This window comes from Kwoniella dejecticola, chromosome 6 (genome assembly GCF_000512565.2).
Source record: "Kwoniella dejecticola CBS 10117 chromosome 6, complete sequence".
NCBI classification, from domain to species: Eukaryota; Fungi; Basidiomycota; class Tremellomycetes; order Tremellales; family Cryptococcaceae; genus Kwoniella; species Kwoniella dejecticola.
Window position 1 is genome coordinate 1,000,406 of NC_089306.1, and position 20,906 is coordinate 1,021,311.

General features: G+C 46.7%; 5 protein-coding genes across 5 annotated transcripts; 3 read left to right on the forward strand and 2 right to left on the reverse strand.

Moving 5' to 3' along the window:
- Nucleotides 1-1,032: 1,032 nt before the first annotated feature.
- I303_105248 (uncharacterized protein) lies at nucleotides 1,033-2,740 on the reverse strand (the record flags this gene model as incomplete). The annotated part of the gene is made up of 6 exons (XM_018408597.1): nucleotides 1,033-1,577; nucleotides 1,708-1,887; nucleotides 1,955-2,025; nucleotides 2,082-2,197; nucleotides 2,268-2,503; nucleotides 2,596-2,740. 6 exons carry the CDS (start codon nucleotides 2,738-2,740, stop codon nucleotides 1,033-1,035), a joined length of 1,293 nt encoding a protein of 430 aa, XP_018262288.1.
- A 1,580-nt stretch (nucleotides 2,741-4,320) lies between these two features.
- Nucleotides 4,321-6,314, forward strand: I303_105249 (uncharacterized protein; the record flags this gene model as incomplete). The annotated part of the gene is made up of 3 exons (XM_018408596.1): nucleotides 4,321-4,695; nucleotides 4,776-4,913; nucleotides 5,022-6,314. The coding sequence occupies 3 exons, from the start codon at nucleotides 4,321-4,323 to the stop codon at nucleotides 6,312-6,314; spliced, it is 1,806 nt and encodes a 601-aa protein (XP_018262287.1).
- Nucleotides 6,315-6,728: 414 nt separating this feature from the next.
- I303_105250 (uncharacterized protein) lies at nucleotides 6,729-8,768 on the reverse strand (the record flags this gene model as incomplete). Its single annotated transcript, XM_018408595.1, has 6 exons — nucleotides 6,729-6,895; nucleotides 6,968-7,033; nucleotides 7,098-7,275; nucleotides 7,333-7,983; nucleotides 8,039-8,145; nucleotides 8,195-8,768. The coding sequence occupies 6 exons, from the start codon at nucleotides 8,766-8,768 to the stop codon at nucleotides 6,729-6,731; spliced, it is 1,743 nt and encodes a 580-aa protein (XP_018262286.1).
- An 867-nt stretch (nucleotides 8,769-9,635) lies between these two features.
- On the forward strand, nucleotides 9,636-12,412 carry I303_105251 (uncharacterized protein; the record flags this gene model as incomplete). Its single annotated transcript, XM_018408594.1, has 2 exons — nucleotides 9,636-12,321; nucleotides 12,375-12,412. The coding sequence occupies 2 exons, from the start codon at nucleotides 9,636-9,638 to the stop codon at nucleotides 12,410-12,412; spliced, it is 2,724 nt and encodes a 907-aa protein (XP_018262285.1).
- Nucleotides 12,413-13,949: 1,537 nt separating this feature from the next.
- I303_105252 (uncharacterized protein) lies at nucleotides 13,950-20,119 on the forward strand (the record flags this gene model as incomplete). The annotated part of the gene is made up of 8 exons (XM_018408593.1): nucleotides 13,950-14,988; nucleotides 15,214-15,568; nucleotides 15,655-16,086; nucleotides 16,145-16,239; nucleotides 16,296-16,514; nucleotides 16,566-17,935; nucleotides 18,000-18,220; nucleotides 18,271-20,119. The coding sequence occupies 8 exons, from the start codon at nucleotides 13,950-13,952 to the stop codon at nucleotides 20,117-20,119; spliced, it is 5,580 nt and encodes a 1,859-aa protein (XP_018262284.1).
- Between the last annotated feature and the right edge of the window lie 787 nt (nucleotides 20,120-20,906).

Genomic DNA, 20,906 nt, shown 5'->3' on the forward strand with positions numbered 1-20,906 from the left:
TGATCCTTTCCTGCACGAAAGGCCATAAATATACAGTACATGCGTGATTCACTGCCCAAGGAATGACTGTCTGATCCCTATTGATGTGATGTGATTGATGTGTACTGTTTGATATCGCAGGTACATCGTCGAGATTCCAGGAGGAGGAATGGTGGATATTCCACCTGACTTCGTAAGTCCGACTGAAGCTTACCTGATCATGCCTTACGAATTACCACATTGCCTCAGAAATTCAATCAATCTCTCGCTCATCGGTCCTCGCTGCTCGCTCGCTGTCGATAGAGCTATCGCTAACTAATATGAACTCCGCTGCTGATGTTGTACTTGGTCCACCTTACCTTCTCTCAAATCTTGAATTTCAATTCACAATGCAGTCACCCGCTGCGCTTGGTTTGAACCCAACAGACAATAACAAGGTTTGGGTCATCACTCGTGGTGATTGAATTGCACCGCTCACAGCGTTCGAGTGGGCCCTGGCGGCTGAGCGGCTAGGGTTGTTAGCCTCACCATGGCGGGTACTGTACTTTTGGTAATGGTCGAGGTAGAGCAAAACTTCATGATCGGATGTATACGGTTCGTTCCCGAGAGCACAGATTCGTGCTTGCACATAAGTACGCAGATATGGATACAAAGCAATTTAATGCAGTGCCGTGGCAGAAAATGGTCATCGCCTAATCAGATAGCACGAGCTAGCACACGAAAGACCAGCTTGACATATGGGAAATGCATGAATTGACATGTACTGTGCTCAGGCACACATCTGACATATGGATGAATGCTACTTATTGTCCGTTGGTTTTCGTTTGGCGAGTAGCGAGCGGAGGAAATTTGGAATGAAAGAAGTCTAAGATCTCTACCCGACTACGCATGCAAGTCATTGCACGGATCACTCTACTCAAAATTATATATCCCCTATTCCCACTTGGTCTAATGTCGTTACTTATTCGTTGTTCGTTAAAGCGTCTTGACGTCCTGTTCGAGAATCCTAATTGTCCGTTGTCTATTCCTATTCGGTGATCCATTTACTGATTGTTAGAAGAGAAGCGCAGCGAAAAGTCCTAATCCAGCCACGATGTATCCTGGGATCGCCTTCTGCGAGGCCGAGGATGCGGGGTTTGATGATTGCGCAGCATTAGCAGCGGTGTTGACGCCAGTACCGGAAGATTGAGCTGCGCCAGCGGAAGTCGTAGATGCGGATACAGCAGCTGAGGTTATTGACCCTGAGACTGAAGCTGAGGCTGAGGCAGAGGCAGATGATTGAGAGCTGCTTGAGTTGGTGACTGCCAAAGTGTTGGGTCCGGAACCGACAGACATGGTGGTAATGGCTTCGGTGTTGGTTTTACCGGAGTTGACATACCAATCCATGCTGAAAGCGTCGGCGACGTTCTTGATGGTCCATCCGTTTGAGATGATGCTTGGGAAGATAGCCTTGAAGACATCGACGGTAGTTTGCTTGGATTCGTGCTCGAGCAGGACTAATCCCTTGTCTTTGGATCCGGTGAGCCATTGGTTGACTTGCGAAACGACACCATCGTGAGTGTAAGAAGGATCGCCTCCGATGGCCCAATCAGCGGAATCTGTCGTTCAGTCAACAAGGATAATCAGCTCGGAATTCGAAAAAAGCCCAGATTCTTTTTTTGTACATATGGTGATAGGAGGGGAGTATGTAGAATAGTGTGACGGTCGGTGAGATGTAAAGGGACTGACCGGTGTTCCAAACGACGGTCTCAAGACCAAACACTTGCTTAGCAATAGCTCGAACCCGGTTATCAACATCTCCGTAAGGCGGTCTCCAGTATCTTGGGATTCGTCCTCCGTTGAGATCACTGATGATCTGCATCGTCCAACCTAGTTCACCTAAGACGCCCTCGTTCGACAGCGTAGTAGCTATAAATGATAATTGCGGTCAGCCAAAGGTGGAAATGCAGATAGGATAAGAGAGAGCTAGATTTACTGTATTGGTGGGACCATGTGTGGACAGCAATATGTCCACCGGCATTGACGGCAGCTTGCATACCCTTGGGACTGTGCCATGATTATCAGCTGTAGGCTGAATGCGCAGAAAGAGAACGACGGCTCACTCGTAAAGGATGTTTCCTCCAATCATGAAATGAGTAGCAGCGGTAGAGATGTTGTTGGTAGCCAAGAAGGCATACAGATCTGGGGATACATTGGAAGGACCATCGTCAAAGGATAGCTATTCATGTCGGAAGTCAGCATGGAAGATCACCTTTGTAAATCCGAAGTTGAAATATGAAATGACGTACAGCAAAAATACCTGAAGGAGCGTCGTGCAGGTCATCGTCGGTCACACATTCGTAGGTGAATGAACAGATATGTTGGTCCGAGGGGGTTTCACCATCGGCATAAGTTGGATAACCGTTATTCGGGTTGGACACAGAGACGTTTGGCAAGTTTATCGAGTTGAGTTTATCTATCCATGCTTGGGGGAGTTTGTCGCTTCCTGGAGTGCTTCCTGCTGCGGGGTAATTCGATGCGAAATCTGCACAGTAAAATCAGGAGATGGACCGATATGAGCTACCCTCTGAGATAGTGGGTGATTGTGCGGAGTGACCTGAATGGAGGAAGACTTACTTGGGTCATCTGGACTAGGAGCTCTTTTCGAGAACAAGGCGTGAACAGGCGAATCTCTAGGTTGCAGCCATGATTCATCTAACGGTGTAGCCTGAACTGCGACAGCAAGGAGCGAAGTGAGCGCAAGTAGATTTGAGGAGAACATGTCGTATGACCGGTTTCTTTGATTATGTTCGTGCAGGTTAAGAGTACCGGTGATCTGGCGTTGTTCGTGGGAATCCTCCGCGCAGTAAAAATGATCTGCGAGATTGACGAGAAACGTAAGAACAGATTGGCGAACCCAGAAATAGAATAGAGGGAATAGATGGGGAACGGGAAGGGACGAAAGACAGTGAGTATGTTGTATGTATGTATATATATATATATAGCAGAATGTAGATAAAGAAAGTCGACGTACGATCAGTCCCTATATAAGAGGTTGAAGAAGGTCCGTGCTGTGTATGCCCGAAAGGCAAGTTGCCGTGAGTGTCTTTATGGCTGTTTTGGCTGTTTGGCTCTAATGTTTACTCGTATTAGTTCAGGGTTTGTGGTTTGTTGATGATGAATCCGCCAAGTATGCCGCAATTAACCTACAACTAAACAACTGAAAAGGCGGTGCCTAGAATGATCCCGGTACTTGTGTCCGTTTCCGCGCGAATTGTTAATGGCCAGTGAAAAGCTAAATTGAGATAGACGGTAAGCTATAGACACGGCAAATGAGCAGGCAAGCGGAATATCAACTTGACGCTGCCAGAGCGTCATGGGACGGCGAGTGAAAAAGTGTCGTTCGGGGCGGATAAGGAAGTAGAAGGGAAGGAAGATGGAAGAAGGCTGTGTTGGAATGACGATAGGCGGTAGGGACAGGCAGGTTGGAATAGAACGCAATGCTGACATGTGATAACGAGATGCAGTCGAGTCCGATTTTCTCGTATGTGATTTTTGTCTCGGACTGCTCTGATCAAGGAGGGTGAATGGCAGAGGTCGAGCGAAGCCGATAAAATGAGATGCGGTGAAGGGGATGTTGCGCTTTTACCGGAATCAAGATTGCAAAGATCAAAGACAAGACAAACGAAGGTGAATTGAGACTGCTGAATGTGCCAGTCGTAGACCTATCTGCCTATACGTCGCACCGTGTCTGCGATCATGGACAAGGCTGCATGATACGTGAGTACCCGTTTGTTTACTTCCTGCTGTCCGGTCTCACATGCACAATAAAACATCCGCATTTTGTAATGCCATGTCCCATGAGGCAGGACACAGGTTTCAGACTCAACGTAATCCGGACGACGGCTCAAAAATGTTTTCAACCGTTCCTAGCTTGTCAAGCAAAATCTTGAAAGTACGAGTAGATTTCCAGCGGAAAAACCCGGGCCGGCTGGCATCCACGTTTCGCGATTATCGTTAAGCTGAAAAGTAATACTCAAGCATACTTGCTGAAGAAGGCAACATCGAGCCTGCTTAGCAAGATGCGCCAGTGATGTAATTGGAATAAGATGTTGAACCTGTTCGCTACAATGACAGCAATTCTGAGGGGTGATGGGTGGCTTTACCTGCCCACGGCCTGCAACAATGATGATGTTGAGAGAAAGCAATCACAACTCAGAATGAGAATTCCAGTGCGAGTGGAGGCAAGACGCGGATCATCGACGAGTGTCATTCGAAATTTCAAGGATGCTTCAGCTTGACCAATTAACTTGATACCGGTCTAAGTGAATCACATACTGACTGACTGCATATGTGACCAGAATGAGGTGCACTCCAATCAGATTATCCACTCTACCTCCAACACTCCGGTCCGTACTTACTGCAGCCCAAAATCAGCTCGGGGCACCATCAACATCACCGTCTGCTTCGTCTTCTTCGGCAGGTAGAACTGACTCGATAACGGTAAATGGATGGATCAAGTCGATCCGAACACACAAGAACGTTTCTTTCCTAGAAGTCAACGATGGGTCCGGCGCAAGTATACAAGCCGTCTTGAAAGGAAAAGGAAGGGCCGATAATTTGACAAACGGTACGAGCGTCACCTTGCTGGGGGAGCTCAAGAAATCGAGAGGGCAAGGACAAGATGTGGAGTTGGTTGTTGAGGATGTAAAAATATTGGGAGGATGTGATCCGGAAGTGAGTGACGAGTTACTGTCATTCTCGATTGTGATGTCTTCAAGCGGCGGTAGGATACTGATGCTAAGTTGTGTTCATAGACATACCCAATCCAAAAGAAATCATTACCCCCCTCTATTCTTCGTGAAAATGCACATCTGCGATTCCGGACGTCTCAGACGGCAGCTATAATGAGGACAAGGGATTCGCTAATGCGAGATTGGCATGATTGGTTCGAGGTGAGTCTCTCTTCCACTTATGCACTTTATGCACCATCCCAGGAATCGCAATTCTTACCATGTTATATGTGGTCGACCCTTTGCTGATCTGCTTCTTGGGTCGTGCAGGATAATCAATTCACATATATACATACGCCTATACTTACTGGATCGGACTGTGAAGGCGCCGGCGAGGTGTTCACGTTACTCGATAGATCTCATCCGAACTCAGATCTTAGTCCGCATACAAGGTCTGGCTCAGGTTCCCAATCAAGCCCGAGTCTAGGACACGCAGCTTCAGAAGGGGTTGGAAAAGGGAAAGGGGTGACGAATGAGAAAGAAAGGGACGGACCATTCTTCCCCCATCCCGTACATTTGACAGTCTCTTCTCAACTCCACCTCGAAGCACCAACTCACGCTTTATCGCGCGTCTACACTTTATCCCCTTCGTTCAGAGCTGAACCCTCCCTGACTTCTCGACACCTGTGCGAATTCTACATGCTAGAAGGCGAAGTTGGCTTCATCGATACCCTAGACCAGCTTTTAGATGTCGTGGAGGATGGCATCAAGCAGACGGTCGAGAGGATACTTAATGTCACTTCGAAAAGGGGCGAAAGGGTGAGGGAGGATTTGAAAGTTATTTCGAAATCGTTAGCCGATTATCACCAACAACAACAACAAGTGAATCAGCATCAACAATCAGTATCTTCCTCATCATCAGCGTCTCAGAATGTAGCTTCAACACGTAATCAGGATCAGTCGCAGAATGCTAGTCGAGGAGAGACAGACCTGACCGAAATTACCTCGACTATCAACCCCTCGGATCCCTTGAATCACCTCAGACAAATCATCGCCAAACCATTCACCCGTATCACCTACACTCAGGCGATAACCCTCCTTGACGAGTACTATCGGAAAGATATCCAGGAGGGTGAACTTCCGATCAAAGAGCCGACACGGTGGGGAGAAGGGATTTCAAGTGAGAATGAGAAATGGTTATCGAATCATTTTGGCGGTCCAGTATTTGTTACTAGGTATCCCAAAACACTAAAACCATTCTACATGTTACCCACTCCCACTCCTACCTCTGCCTCAGCCGAAGATGAAGGTGCCCATCCCGAGAACGTTGATCAGACAGGAAGAGAAACGGTAGAATGCTTTGATCTGTTGTTCCCCAATATAGGAGAGATGGCAGGTGGATCCCTCCGTGAACATCGCTTATCACACCTAGTCAAAGCTATAGAAGATGCAGGGATGAAGAAAGAGGAGTACGAGTGGTATATCGATTTAAGGCGGTATGGTTCTGTGCCCCACGGAGGATGGGGCATGGGCTGGGACAGATGGATCAGCTTCGTCACGGGAGTAGGCAATGTCAAGGATGTAGTAGCTTATCCGAGATGGAAAGGGCATTGCAAGTATTAGAATAAGGCACTAGACACAAGACACATAATCACGACTCGTGCTAGAACGCACGTGCTATACGGGAACGACATTTACAGGAGATCGTTCGTGTTCACTTGGTAGATATACCTTTTGTATGCTATTGACATGGATGATATTGCATTATATTACATACATGTGAACACATTCTATGGATATACAACATACACAGCTTATTCTACTGACTCATATACGATCATTGGCGACTATACAACTCGATGGCGAATGATGGATGATCAACGATGACGATATTCTCGTACAGCACACGACACTGGTATTGGATCTCTCTTCAGCTTATACTCGGGACCCGTGGATCAATGAATACTAATCACGATTCGGGTTTCCTCATTGAATGGCCACCTTTCACATGGCCCTGTTTCGGATTGGATAAACCGTCTACTCCACATCCACCCCAAATCTCCTTCGCTTGATACCGTTCCTGGTGGCATGCTGCATAAATTGGCATTGTTGCGCAAGCCCGTCCCCGGCTTCGCCATATCTCTCGGTGAGACCGATCTTTCGCTTGAGCTCATTATCCTTGATAGCTACAAGTTGTCGTAACGCTAATGGAGACAATAAGTAGCGGTCAGTTCGCTCTGTCACTGATACATCGCTCTTCCTTAGATCAGCCTTACCCATTTCAGTTTCGTTGTACTGCTTGTTACAGTCGTTCAGGGTGCGACTCGCAGCATTATGGGCAGCTGAATTGCCAGAGCGTTAGCATCTGTACTCGTTACAGTTATAGCCAGTGAAAGCGTAATTCACCTTTGACGTGCTCCCAGGTGGGCTGCCATGCTTGGTTCATGGTAGTCTGCAGTACGGCCTCGAAGAGCTCTTCACGCTTGTCAGACATGTCAATCAAGCTGTAATGATTGTCGAGTTCTTCCGGGATTTGGAATCGTGCTTCGGGTTCGGGTTCTGATAATTCCTCGATCTGCGAATGCTGGACCAGCCATTGAATCAGTTTCGTGCTGGCAAAGGGAATCGTTTAAGATCTAACCTTTGTGGAGGGAGTAAAATCGAAAGCGCTTGCGTGTTGCTGATTTGAAGCATTTCTTTGGGGAGTCTGCGGAGCGATTGGACCGTCATGCATTGCTTGAACGTTAGAAACTCGCGATGGGCCGTATAGGCTTCGCTGCGCTCCCTGACCATTCTGAGCGATGAAGTTCTGATAATGTTGAGTGGGAACGGTCTTTTCAAATAGCTGAGATTGACTTTTGAAAGCAGTGGTCGTATATTGTGGCTGATCAGACGGGTGATGACCGGTAGCTGGGGTTTTTCTTTGCGTTTCTCTCGGACGAATGCCGTTGAATCCGGGGATGTGGAATGACCTGGATTGAGTTTTGTTTGGCCCGGCATGAGCGAAGGCGCTGGGGTCTGTAGCTAGCTTTCCGCTAGCCCCTGCAAAGGGGTAACGAGCATCGTGTTGGTCAGTAACAAAGGTGTCATATTCTTCATGATCGTCGTTGAAATCTCTAGGATCGAGACCGTCCATGGTAGCGTTACTGAAGTCGTCGTAGTCTTCCGCGAGCTTATCAAATTCTTCTGTATGGTTCGGCTGCCGAAGGGACTTCACTGAGATTCCATTGGAAGGCGGGATTTTCTGTTTGACACCACCAATTCTGGGATCAGCGGCGCGCTGTTGGAAGCCCTGACATCCCGAGTGTCAGCTTGTGGTCCACGCCTAAAGTCGCAAACACACATACTGGTCTGATTGCGTTCGGATCGCCTCCATCTTTGGGCTTATGATGGTGAGAAGCAGGTTCAAAAGCTTTGTTACCTTGATGCGCCGAGATGGCACCTATGAAGGCTCCTATGTGACCGAATCAGATGAGTGCATTCGGCAAACTTGAGGAACTTACCTGACCCGCCTTCATAATGAGATGCAGAAGCGGATGAGGCCGTTCCGCTTTGATCGAGCTTGTTCGGAGGCAGTGTACCCTGATTGCCTTGCTTCTTAGGATTGACCGATGAGCCGGCAAAATCCTTGGATTCATCGCCTTTACCCTTGGGATGTGCGCTTGTATTGTTATTCGAGGGCATAGCCGATTTAGTGCTCGACGACACCCCTTGAATTTCAGGACCAGGACCTTGGATGGCCGGATGGTGCTGTGAAGGCTGAGGAGCCATGGTCTTTTCCCTTTTGAGATCAACTCGAGGATCCTTCGACACGGTGACCGGTTGATTGGTATTTGTTGGTGGAATCATGATATCTGTCTGGCTTTGTCCTGGCGTGAGATCGAGATCCTCGATGGGAGAGATCCGACCTGTGAGAGCTAGCGGATCGAAGAGACTCGATCGTAAGAGCAGGTCAGGAGGACAATTGAAGTTGTACTTGATGACCTGATACGAGCTGACGTGAGATTTCGGCTCGGGACCAATTACGTCAATAAATCGATTGATGGTCTTCTTCTTATCGTAGAGGACAACAGACATGTCCTTCTGTGGATTTGAAAGAGTAGTAAGTACGTCATCTGTAGCCGTTACTGCCCAGAAGTACCAGTAAGGGAGAAAAGGTTGGCGTGGCTTCACGAAGGTGAAGGAAAAGGCAGATGAAAAATGGCAAATGGAAGTTGACAACCTGATTTGAGCAGACAACGAGACACGTTGACATGCTGGACTCAATCCTTGAGAGTAGTGATAGAGCGAGATGGCCCACTAGTCAAGGAATGAAGGTGAAGAAGAAGGAAAAGAGGAGCAAACGAGACTGATGAAAGGAGAGACGCCGAATGTCTTACAACGGCCTACTCGAAGGGAAAGATGACGGCAGTGTGTTGCTCGGAACTTACCTTGACGAACAGCGAAGGTTGAGGTCACCACTGCGATTGTACCATATGAGCTTTCATATAGAACAGAGTAAGAATGGAAATATCAAAGAGAAGAGGAAGAGGAAGAGGAAATGAGGAGGAGGGGGAAGAGATGTGGTGAAATCGATGAGTATACAAGTGGTCAACTAGAGTGGAGGTCTGAGCTTTAAATCCACAGTGCAGTGCTTGCCACTAGCGCACCTACCGGCTGATCTCTGTTGTCTCTCCTCCCACGCCTAATTCGGATAAGTTGCTTGAACCGAGCAAAAAGTTGGACGGTTTATGCGAGTTACCAGATTGATTGATCTTTCGTTGGCATATCGACAGATAGACATCTACCGCATAGAGACCTTCAAGGCGCATAGAGAAGGCGGAACGGAATGACAGACCTCAGACAGATATAACGTGAGCTCCCCCGCGATCCCCGGTTGAGTTAGGTTGCGGAATTAAGGATGCTGAATGGAGACATGACATGTCGCAGACTTCCGAATGAACCATGTCAAATAAGGTCAAGGTCGTCACTTACCTGAAGACGACATCCAGACCATTACTATCTTCGTCGTCGCGCATACTGATCAATACTTCCAGACCAACCCTGAAAGCTTCCCCTGCCCACTGCCCGATTCGACATGATCCGAACCTACCAGGTTGTTCCAAGTGGTTTTCTTCAAGCGCTAGTCAGAATAGCATCCCACGGCGTACATTCTTCGACTCTAACACATCGAATGCTCCGGCAATTCAGCTCCAACAGTATTCCAAGAAGAACGCAACGATCGCTCAGGTAGACTCATACAATGAAGAGCATATCGATCAAGCTTCCTCAATCTCTGGTCGGCAAAAACAAATATTCAAGTCGCCTCATCTGCCATTACCTCCTTCTCTCCCTTACTCCCCGAACTCATTCCCGTTGAAGCGGCATCTCGAGATACTCTCCCTGTCGATATATTCTTCGGGCCCTGACGAATCGTGGACCATATATCAATCTCTCCATCCAACACTCAGACCATATATCCCGGACGAGGCGTTTAGATCTTTGTTGATTCATCAAGCGGATCATACCCAGCAACCTAGAGCCTGGAATAGGGTGAAAGCTTTGTTACGGTTAGCGAAGAAATGCAGGATGTCATTATCGGAGATCGGATCGGAAAGTTTGATCAAAGTATTCAGACTGGGAGCAAGGCGGTTTAGAGATCCCAGATCGAGCCAGGAGCAGAAAGACGAAATTTATAGAATTATTAGAAAAGTATACTCGACCCTGGAGGAAATTTTACCGACAAAACACATCCCTCATGAAATAAGGAGAGGATGGCTCGGAATACATCATGCTATCTTGGTAAGACTTCGCAAGACAAGTAGACCCGAACAGCTTGCGCAGATCAATAGTATAGAAGAGTTAGCTTTGAGTATGGTCAAGAACGGCGGAGCAGTAGGATTAGGTCATTATATAGGTGAAATCCTTACCACTGCGAATAAATCAAATTTAAAAGGCATAGAAAGATCTTTACGGAATTTGGTATGGTGTATAGCCAAAGGAGTGGACATCAAGATCAATCACTTGCTGAAAACGATCAGGAGACTAGGTCATTTTCACTCCCACGATGGCTCAGATGGACTCGAAGTACTGCGGATTAGAATCGTTGCTATCTTAGAAGATCTCGGCATTGAGCCTATCTCGAATACCTCTGCGACACTATATGAAGCATTAGACATAGCTTCGAGAAGAGGAAGATCTCGAGTGGAGAAAGCTTTAGATTTGTTACAGTCCAATCAGCTGGGTGCGGGCGGGCTCATAGCAAGAGGAATATCAGTAGCGATGTCTTCCAAATTGGAGGTGATCGTGAAGCTGGACACGGCCATCAAACTATTCGAATTAGCGATCCAACACAAAGAGAGTGATTGTAATGCTTTGATCTCGTCTCTGACTGTTGCCTTGCAAAAAGCCAAGCGATCGGCTGTTCATTCAGAAGATATCGACAAAATGATCATCCGATATGTCCGAACACTCCATGAAGCTCAAATCACCCCAGCCTTACCTTCGGAATCTATCATCGCTTTATTCCGATTGATTATCTCAACTGTACCTTCATCTGAAGGTTACATTCTCTCCAGAAAGATATACCAATATGCCCGATCGAGTTCCCCTCCTTTCGTGTGGTCCCGGCAAAACGTCTCTTCTTGGCAAAAGCTATTCAGATATTCACTGACCTCCCCAAATCTTCACCTGCATTTCGCATCTCGCCTCTACACCGACTTGATGGCTGATGGTGTGCCTATCCGCCGGACGGACGCGTTGATGCTCATTCGGGCTATTGGGTTGAAAGCGAGCCCTTCAAGAGCAGTGTTGTTGGAAAGACATATCAAAGATTACTTGTGGTCGAAATACGGTTCCACCTCTCCCTTGATCTTAGCTCTAGTCCAAGGTCTGACGCAGGGCGGAGTAAGAGATACCCAACTTGCTTTAGATCTGGCACAGAGGTTATCTGAAGGTAAACCCCTCAGTTCCAGTGTAGTGGAAATCATCGTTGGTCAATTATCGAAATCGACAAATCCCCAAGACCGAATCAAGATTTTCCATTTACTTGAACAGATGAGCACCAACGAGAACTCTATCAAGAATTACAATACTGTCTTATCCTATCTAGTAACTTCTTCAAGAAGAATATCGGATACTACCACCGGTACTCTGAATCATGCGGAAAGTCTGAGTTACGCAATCTACCTATACAAAGAAATGATCAACAGGGGTATCAAACCGAATGCTAGGACGATATCGACGATGATGCGTTCTTTGATTGATTCTGGGTATCTTGAATCTGCATTGTCGATCTTCAACGCTTGTGTCAAGGAGAAGATCTTGATCAAGTCAAGTATGGCTGGAAGATTGATGGTCAATCTAGCTATGCACAATCGACTTACCGAAGCGTACAACACCGAGTCTGCCTGGAGAAGACTCATGAAAGAGAAATACGAGAAGCATCAAGTCTGGGATAAAGGTGTGATCGGAGCTAGGGTGTTGATTGATATCAAAAATGGGAAAGAGGTGAATCTGGATGAGATTGCCAAGAAGACTGGTTGGGAAGGAAGAGCGGGATTCTTGAAGTTCTTGGATAGCCTCAAACCTTTTACGCCACCACGAAATCCTCAAGCACAAGAAGAAGAAGAAAAGGAAGAGAATCCGACAAGTGAGCAAAGGAGGATAGAACATCTGGGCAATGAGGAGCTGAAGGATGCTCAGGACCTGGGACTTCGACAGTCATCGTCCTTTTGGGATGAGAGGCATGTACGAAGCCCGGAAAGAACGAAGGATAGCATTGATCTTTGCATGGCGTCGGATCTCAATGTAGTATTGCTCTAGCATCTTGTTATCACATGAACCTGAACTGTTGTACAAGTCCATCTATCCGATGCATTATGCATAGTGATAGTGGTGGTGTGCATTGTGCGCACGCTGGCTGCTTGGTCCGTATGAATGTATGAATCAATTTATGTAGGATGCATGATGAATTCTTGATGTTTTGTGCTTCCTCTACTACTCCTGCAGGGCCTATTGCAGTAACTTATGTGCCCGGCGGCCTGAGACGCGTCTTTGCTTGAGCCTGAGTTCGGAGCCGATAAGTTAAGAGTAAGATGTATACGTAGTTGATAAGGGTAAGTTATCCGATGGCTTACTGAGTCCATCTAGTAAAAATCACTCGTACGGTGAGACGCGACTGTTATACGAGTAACTTACACGAGTACGTGTACGTTAGGCGTTAGGCGTCAAGGTTCCTGAATGCCGCTCCGAGGATTAGGAAATGTTCTTCACCTTTTTGCTTTAATTTGCACTGCACTTATAATTATGTGCAGATGCGGCCGGATGACTGGATGACTGGATGACGGATTGAGTCAGGCATCAATCAGTATTGACTACATTGCATCGTTGCTACGTTTTGACCGACAATCACGCACTACGACGAAGATAGAGGTCGGGAGATCAAAAGACAGAGTGATACGGATTGGCGCACATCACGATCAAAGCATCACGACACGTTGTCTCTGCCACGAGTAATCATCCTTTGACAAGTTTGATTCTGCTGTGTGACAAGAGACAGAGGACGATACAACTACGAGCGCACTTCCATTCATCAACATATCCTTCAAGACCATTCATCGATCATATTCATATCGCCAAAGGTCCGTTCATCAGTCATTAGTAGTAACACCGGAACAATATCCTCATAAGGACACGACAAACAGCTGTTCGGCTCAAGTGATCAGACTTTCGACAACCCGCTTTCACCGACCCTTCGTCCAAATACTAAAAACCCCTCTTTCGGGTCTTCTCTTATCTTGACGACCGAGGTCTCTCGACAGAACAGTAACAGGAACGACCACTGCAAAGTACAATTGAAGGTCTGAGCTCCGTTGCGTAGAGGTTATCAGGATAAGGACAGGGAAAGACATCACGCGGTGGTCTGTGTGTGAATTCACCTTACTGTACATTATATCATCTGCCGCCGATAGATGTGGAGAAGGCTGGGTTGCGTGTGTGCCGAGAGAACTTGAACAAAGTCCCTGTTGGTTACCACGTCGCCTATCTACGCCTCATACCTCATCACTCACCTCCTCAAAAGTTCAACTCGTCAAGATTAGAGTAAAGTAAATTGCCAGATTGCTTCATCGATGAAGCTGCATTCTCTGACATCCAGATAATCGGTGAGTGGCCTTCTACATGACTCAGCTCTAAGTCATAAAACTGATGGATCCTTATCCGCACAGTACCATACCCACACTCATTTACACACATCACACTCTTTAGACCATCGACACCATGTCCCACCTACAAGCACCCTATGATTCTACCCGTTACGCATCCTCTTCATCCTCTTACGACATGGAAGCATCCTCTTCGACAGCTCGACTCAATCCTCATCAATATCAATCAGCTCAACCTCCCGCTCAATCTTACCTGAATGTAGACGACACCGATGACGATGTCTTCGACCCCCAGTCTATTGATCCGGAACTACGTCTGCGTACCGTGCGAACGGCACATTCGGTCTTGGCGGAATCTATCAAATCAGAAGCCTTAGCTGAGAAGCGTGCGAAGCGAAGACGGCTGTTCCGAAGTATGAGGAGAAAAGTGTCCGCCAGCACAAGCAGTAGCAAGAAAGCTTCGAAGAAGAAAGACGTGTTAGAAGAGGACGATAGGGAGGACTTGGCTTCTGAAGTAGGCGGATCAAATAGTCGGAGAGGTACAGTGACCACTGCTCATACCGAAGGAGGCTCAGATTTCGGTTCTTCGTCAACAACTACATCACCCAAGAAGAACTCACTTATACCGGGTCCGCCGTCGGAGGTGTCTTCTCCTGCTGCTCCACCTGATATCTCGCTGAGCGATAAGATAAAAGGTAAAGGCAAAGGGAAAGGGAAAGCTAAAGCACCACCACCAAGAAGAACAATATACGTAAATATTCACTTACCCAAAGACCTGCTCAATGGCAAAGGAGATCCGATAATACGATACGTCAGGAATAAAGTGAAGACCACGAAATATACTTTGATCACCTTCATACCGAAGAACCTGTTTGAACAGTTCAGAAGAGTAGCAAATATATACTTCCTGTTCTGTGTGATCATCCAGCTGTTCAGCGTCTTTGGAGCGCCAAATGCGCAGATTGGGATGTTACCGCTCTTAGCTATTCTGGGGATGACGGCGATCAAAGATGGGATAGAAGATTGGAGGAGATCGAAATTAGATGATCAGGTCAATAATTCGGCAACGACCAAGTTGGCGGGGTCTTGGAGGAATTGGAATCAGCCGAAAGATCCTAGGAACTGGTTTGAGAAGATGTTGAATATCGGTCTTGGTGAGTCAATGGAGCCAGATTTCCCCCTCAAGATTAGCATTGAGACAGTAGGCAACTCAGCGGACTATTGTTCGTCTAATTAGCAGCGGCAGAGATACAGCGGCAGAGATGGAGATCTGAGGGCGGTCTGCGGAGAAGAGAAGAAAAACAGGATGCAGCAGGCGGTTCCGTCAGAAATGAATGAATGAGGAGTGTTGAGCTGACTCGGATTTGTGCCTGTTATAGCTCCTGGTAAGACGTCGAAGGGAGTGAAGAAGCTAAGGGAGCGAGAGGGCAGCGCAGGCAATCAAATCATGATGGAAGACAGCCAAAAAGCGCTGGACCAAGATCCCCAGGAAGAATTAGATGTAGTCATTGTGGACAAAGAATCGTATCCTCTTTCCACCATGCCGTCGACGGTCATACCTTCGCTCAACATCACGGACGCAACACCCAATTTACCTGATTCAGAAGGATTTAGACAATCTTTGATGTTGAGGAAAACGTCAAGTGTGCCTAGCATGGCTTCGAGGCGGAGTAACGGTGTCGTAGACTGGAATAGACCAACGTCGGGCAGTGCACAGTGGGAGAGGACTTTATGGTAAGTGAAGCATTTTTACCTCTCTGTGCCGGGAACGTCAGACTTCTGTCACGGAACGATTTTTTGACGCAAAGGGCTGTTCTTAGGAAAAAGCTGGAAGTCGGTGATCTAGTCCTTTTGAGGGACAACGAACAAGTCCCAGCGGACATAATAGTACTTTCCACTTCCAACCCCGATAACCTGTGTTTTGTCGAAACCAAAAATCTGGACGGAGAGACCAATCTTAAGATTCGAAGACCCCTGAAAGCCACCTCGTCAATACAGTCTGAGGAAGACCTGCAACATGCCAGATTCATAATCGACTCTGAACCTCCTCACGCGAATCTCTACACGTATAATGGTGTCCTCCGGTATACGCCTGCGGATCCCTATGGCAAAGCCGAAGAACAAGCGGAAGGTATAACGATAAATGAGTTATTGCTCAGAGGCTGTTCTTTGAGGAATACAAAATGGGTGATTGGAATGGTCGCTTATACTGGTGCGGATACCAAAATTATGCTCAATGGTGGTGATACTCCGTAAGTCCCGCAATCATCATTCATGAGCGTTGTCCGCTGATCTGATGGCAATTAATAGGTCGAAGCGAAGTAAGATTGAAAAAGAAACGAATTTCAATGTCGTGATGAACTTTATAATTCTGTTCATCTTGTGTTTGACGACTGCTTTACTGCGTGAGACTTACCTTGATACATTCGCTCGCGCAAACAAGCTGACAGGGTAAACACAGATGGCTGGTATAGATCGCTTACTAGCACGAGTGCCGAATCTTACGAACCTGGGGCTGAAGCTAGTGACAACATTTACCTCGATTCCGTTATCATCTTCTTCTCCTGCCTCATCGTCTTTCAGAATATCGTGCCTATCTCCCTGTACATCACTGTGGAGATCGTCAAAACCATCCAGGCATACTTCATCTTTCAGGATGTCGAGATGTACTATGAGCCATGTAAGTGGATCTGAAGTGAACGTTAACATCACAGCTTACGGGAAAACGCAGATGATACACCATGTGTGCCGAAGACTTGGAATATCTCGGACGATCTCGGTCAGATAGAGTATGTCTTCTCGGACAAGACTGGTACATTGACGCAAAACGTCATGGAGTTCAAAAAATGCTCGATCCAAGGCGTCATCTTTGGTGAAGGTATGACTGAAGCTATGATGGGTGCCGCCAAACGAGATGGCCAAGAAACCGGACCGGCAATGGAAGACCAAGAAGTGGAGTTGAATGAGCTCAAGGCGAAAATGCTGAAGATGATGAAGCATACCATCCGGAATAAATACCTCCGAGAAGACAAACTTACCCTCATCGCTCCCAATCTTGTCGACCATATGGCAAATCCCTCTGACCCACTTCAACATCATATTATCGACTTCTTCCGGGCGTTAGCCATCTGCCATTCAGTTCTATCTGATGCGCCCGATCCCGCTAAACCCTATGAATTAGACTACAAAGCTGAATCCCCGGATGAGGCTGCGCTTGTGGCTGCTGCGCGAGATGTAGGATTCCCCTTCATCAACAAAAACAACAACTCGCTTGACATTGAGGTTCCTGGCTCTCCCGAACGATGGACGCCCTTGAAATTGCTTGAGTTCAATAGTAGCAGAAAGAGGATGAGTGTGGTAGCAAGAAGCCCCGATGGAAGAATTATCCTGTATTGTAAGGGAGCGGACAGTGTCATATACCAACGATTGGATCCAAATCATGATGAAGCCCTCAAACAAACGACTCTGAAAGATTTAGAAACTTTTGCCAATGGAGGTTTGCGAACTCTGTGTATAGCTTATCGGGAGTTATCTGAAACCGAATTCGCTGAGTGGTCGAAGAAATATGATGCAGCTGCGGCGGCTACGGTCGATCGAGAAGGCGAAATTGAGAAAGCTTGTGAATTGGTAGAGCATTCTTTGACGATTTTGGGAGCTACCGCATTAGAAGACAAACTACAAGAAGGTGTACCCAACTCCATCGCCATGTTGCATCGAGCAGGGATCAAGCTCTGGATCCTGACTGGAGATAAGCTGCAGACGGCGATCGAAATCGGTTATTCGTGTAATCTCTTGACTAATGACATGGAAGTCATGATCATATCTGCAGACTCGGCGGATGGAGCCAGAGCACAGATCGAAGCTGGACTCAACAAAATCGCTTCCGTCATCGGACCACCACCTACCACACCAGCTTCAGGCAAGATCTTCAATCCTGGGATGAACAGCAGTGCGACTTTTGCGGTAGTGATCGACGGCGAAAGTCTTAGATATGCTTTACAACCTAGTCTCAAGGGGTTATTCTTGAGTTTGGGTACCCAGTGTTCCGCCGTCATTTGTTGCAGAGTTTCTCCTTCTCAAAAGGCTCTGACTGTCAGACTAGTAAGCTTGTCTTCCTGTTGCTTCCGGCTGCCTGAAAGATTGTAAGCTGATGACGCTTGAACAGGTCAAAGAAGGATGCAACGCTATGACCCTTTCCATAGGTGATGGTGCGAACGATGTAGCGATGATTCAGGAAGCAAATATCGGCATCGGGTTATACGGTTTAGAAGGTTCTCAAGCTGCCATGTCTGCCGATTATGCCTTTGGGCAGTTCAGGTTCTTGACACGACTCCTGCTGGTTCATGGAAGATGGTCGTACGTCAGAGTGGCCAATATGCACGCCAAGTAAGTACCTTAGCACCGCATAGGATGTGCATTGCTGATCCTCTTCGTAGCTTTTTCTACAAGAACGCCATCTTCACTGTTTCCATGTTCTGGTTCTTCATTTTCAGTTCATTCGACGCGACTTATCTGTTCGAGTACACCTTCCTCTTGATGTACAACCTCTTCTACACTTCGTTACCCGTCGCCGTGATGGGAGCTTTCGATCAAGACGTCAACGCCAAAGCAGCCATGGCTTTCCCGCAATTGTATAAAAGGGGAATAGCCGGTATCGAATATACTCGAACTCGATTCTGGCTTTACATGGCTGATGGTCTCTATCAATCTGCCGTCATATTCTTCATCCCTTTCTTGGCCTATGGCGCAGGAGAAAGCTGGTCATCGAGCGGTAGGGATACGAACTGTTTATACGATCTTGGAACTGCTATCGCTGCCGCCGGTGTGTTAGCCGCGAATTCGTACGTCGGGATCAACAGTCGATATTGGACCGTAATTACCTGGGTTATCATCATTTTGTCGACATTGCTTGTGTATATCTGGATCCCGATCTACTCTTATCTCGCCGTACTCCCCTTTTCGGGGACGGTAGAAGTGATATATTCGACATTCACATTCTGGGCTACGATCGGTATTACTTGGGCCATCGCTGTTGGACCCAGATGGTTCGTCTCTGCCTTCAAGCAGAGTTATCTTCCTAAAGATTCGGAGATTATCCGAGAAGCTTGGATAACGGGTCACTTGAAAAGAGAATTAGGTGTGAGACGTCGGAAAGATCGAAAAGAAAGTCGGGTAGAGAAAAAACAACACCAACGGCAGGAGCAGGAAAATTTAGGATTCGGAGTATCGGTACCTCTACCTCAGAAATCTAAAGGAAAATCATCCTCTACGAGACAGACCAGTCTGATCGATCATTTCTCGAAGATGGATAATACCAATGAGGGTTACGGATACGCGGACGAAAGAGGAGATTATCAAGCTGCTTTGACATTTAGTCCCCAGAAGGATTTCTCGAGATCACCTAATTTGTCAATCAGTGATGGGCCGAATTCTGGAAGTCATACACCTAGATCTGTGTTTTCTTATCCGCCATCACCAAACCCGTATCCGGGTGCCAATCTTCAACAAAACAATCTAATCAATATTGGGAATTCACCTACACCACCTACTAGGACGTTTGGCAGTCTTCGTGAGCACGGCTCGAATGGGAATGGAAATGCAAATAGACCAAATTCGATGTTATTTAGACAATTCTCCGATCCAGGTCATCGCCAACTACAACAGCAAGGACAACAGCAAGCACAGCTTTCACCGACTTTTGCAAATTATGATGGATATCCACCAAATTCAGATTCAAATTCGCATTCTCCTTCGTCTTTCTCTCATCCACCTTCACCTAATATAGGACAAGAGATCCAGAAGGAGATAAGGAGGATGAGCAAAGATTCGATACAGGTCAAACGAGCTAGTTTATCAGGAGAAAATTCTGCAAATTTAGTATCTCGTTCAGGATCGATATCTGGTCCGGGGTCGGGGTCTGGATCACCTATAAAATCGCCTACGATAAGAACGAAACGAAGATCGAGTTTACCATTACTTTCCACAACTCCAACCTCGCCTGTGTCCGGGAGTAGGCAAAACATTGATGGTAATAATTACGAAGGGGGAGGGGGCATGATGATGGTCAATGATTTGAGTCCTGTTAGGGGAAGTTTTGATACGTTCCAGGAAGAACCTGATGTCTTTGCTATCTCCTCGCCAGCCTCGAGAAGTAGAAAACAAGATAGGGCAGATGATTACGATGAACAGTTAAGGAATCAATGGGAAGGACAAGGAGGACAATCCCAATCTCGCCAGAATAGGTCGCCTGATGGTACTGGTAGGAAATTTGGATATGCTATTTGAAAGGCGACCAATACAGGGAAGTAGAAATGATAGTAGTATCAACAGCAGTAGTAAAAGTGAATGTGCAATTGCCTTTTGCTATTCTTGTTGTGCATCTGAGTATGGGGATGTAATATATCGTCATTGCTAGGAGTATCGATAAACCGTCCAAGACTTCAGGCTCATTTATCGACTGATATTCGAGCCTCACAACATATCAGGTATACTGTACAGTAGTATATATCACATGCATCTACTATATGACAAGATCTGATCTGATGCAAGATTTGGCAGGTGTGAATGTGTTATATATGCGAGCGATGATCAATAGCCATAGATTGCATTTCTTCGGGAATAAAACCCGATCAATCGTTCATTCATTCATTCATCCATTCAATCAATCAATCAATCAGGCAATCCGATTGGGAAGTTTTATCTGATATGGATTCACCTTGGATCATGCCATGCACTTATGCACTTGGAGAAAAGGAATCGTTTGATTGGCTAGAGTAGCAGGGTGTCGGAAAGAATCGCTCAAGTTGACCAATGGCGAATAACGCAATAAGTCCCACTTGTCTGAACCTCAGGGATGTACGGTGGTAAGGTCGGTCAGCACAGTTGGGTTATCTGATAAAAACTGCCTCCGTTTGTACCTGTGTACGAGTAAGGAAGAATTACGAGTATTACCCTGAATCATTCGTTAGTCCTCTCTGATTTAGCGCCCTACTCGCAGCAAGTACTCATCACTCGCAAATTCAGATTACCTTTACACTTCATCTAGCAGCATCGGCCGATAACATCGTCCTCA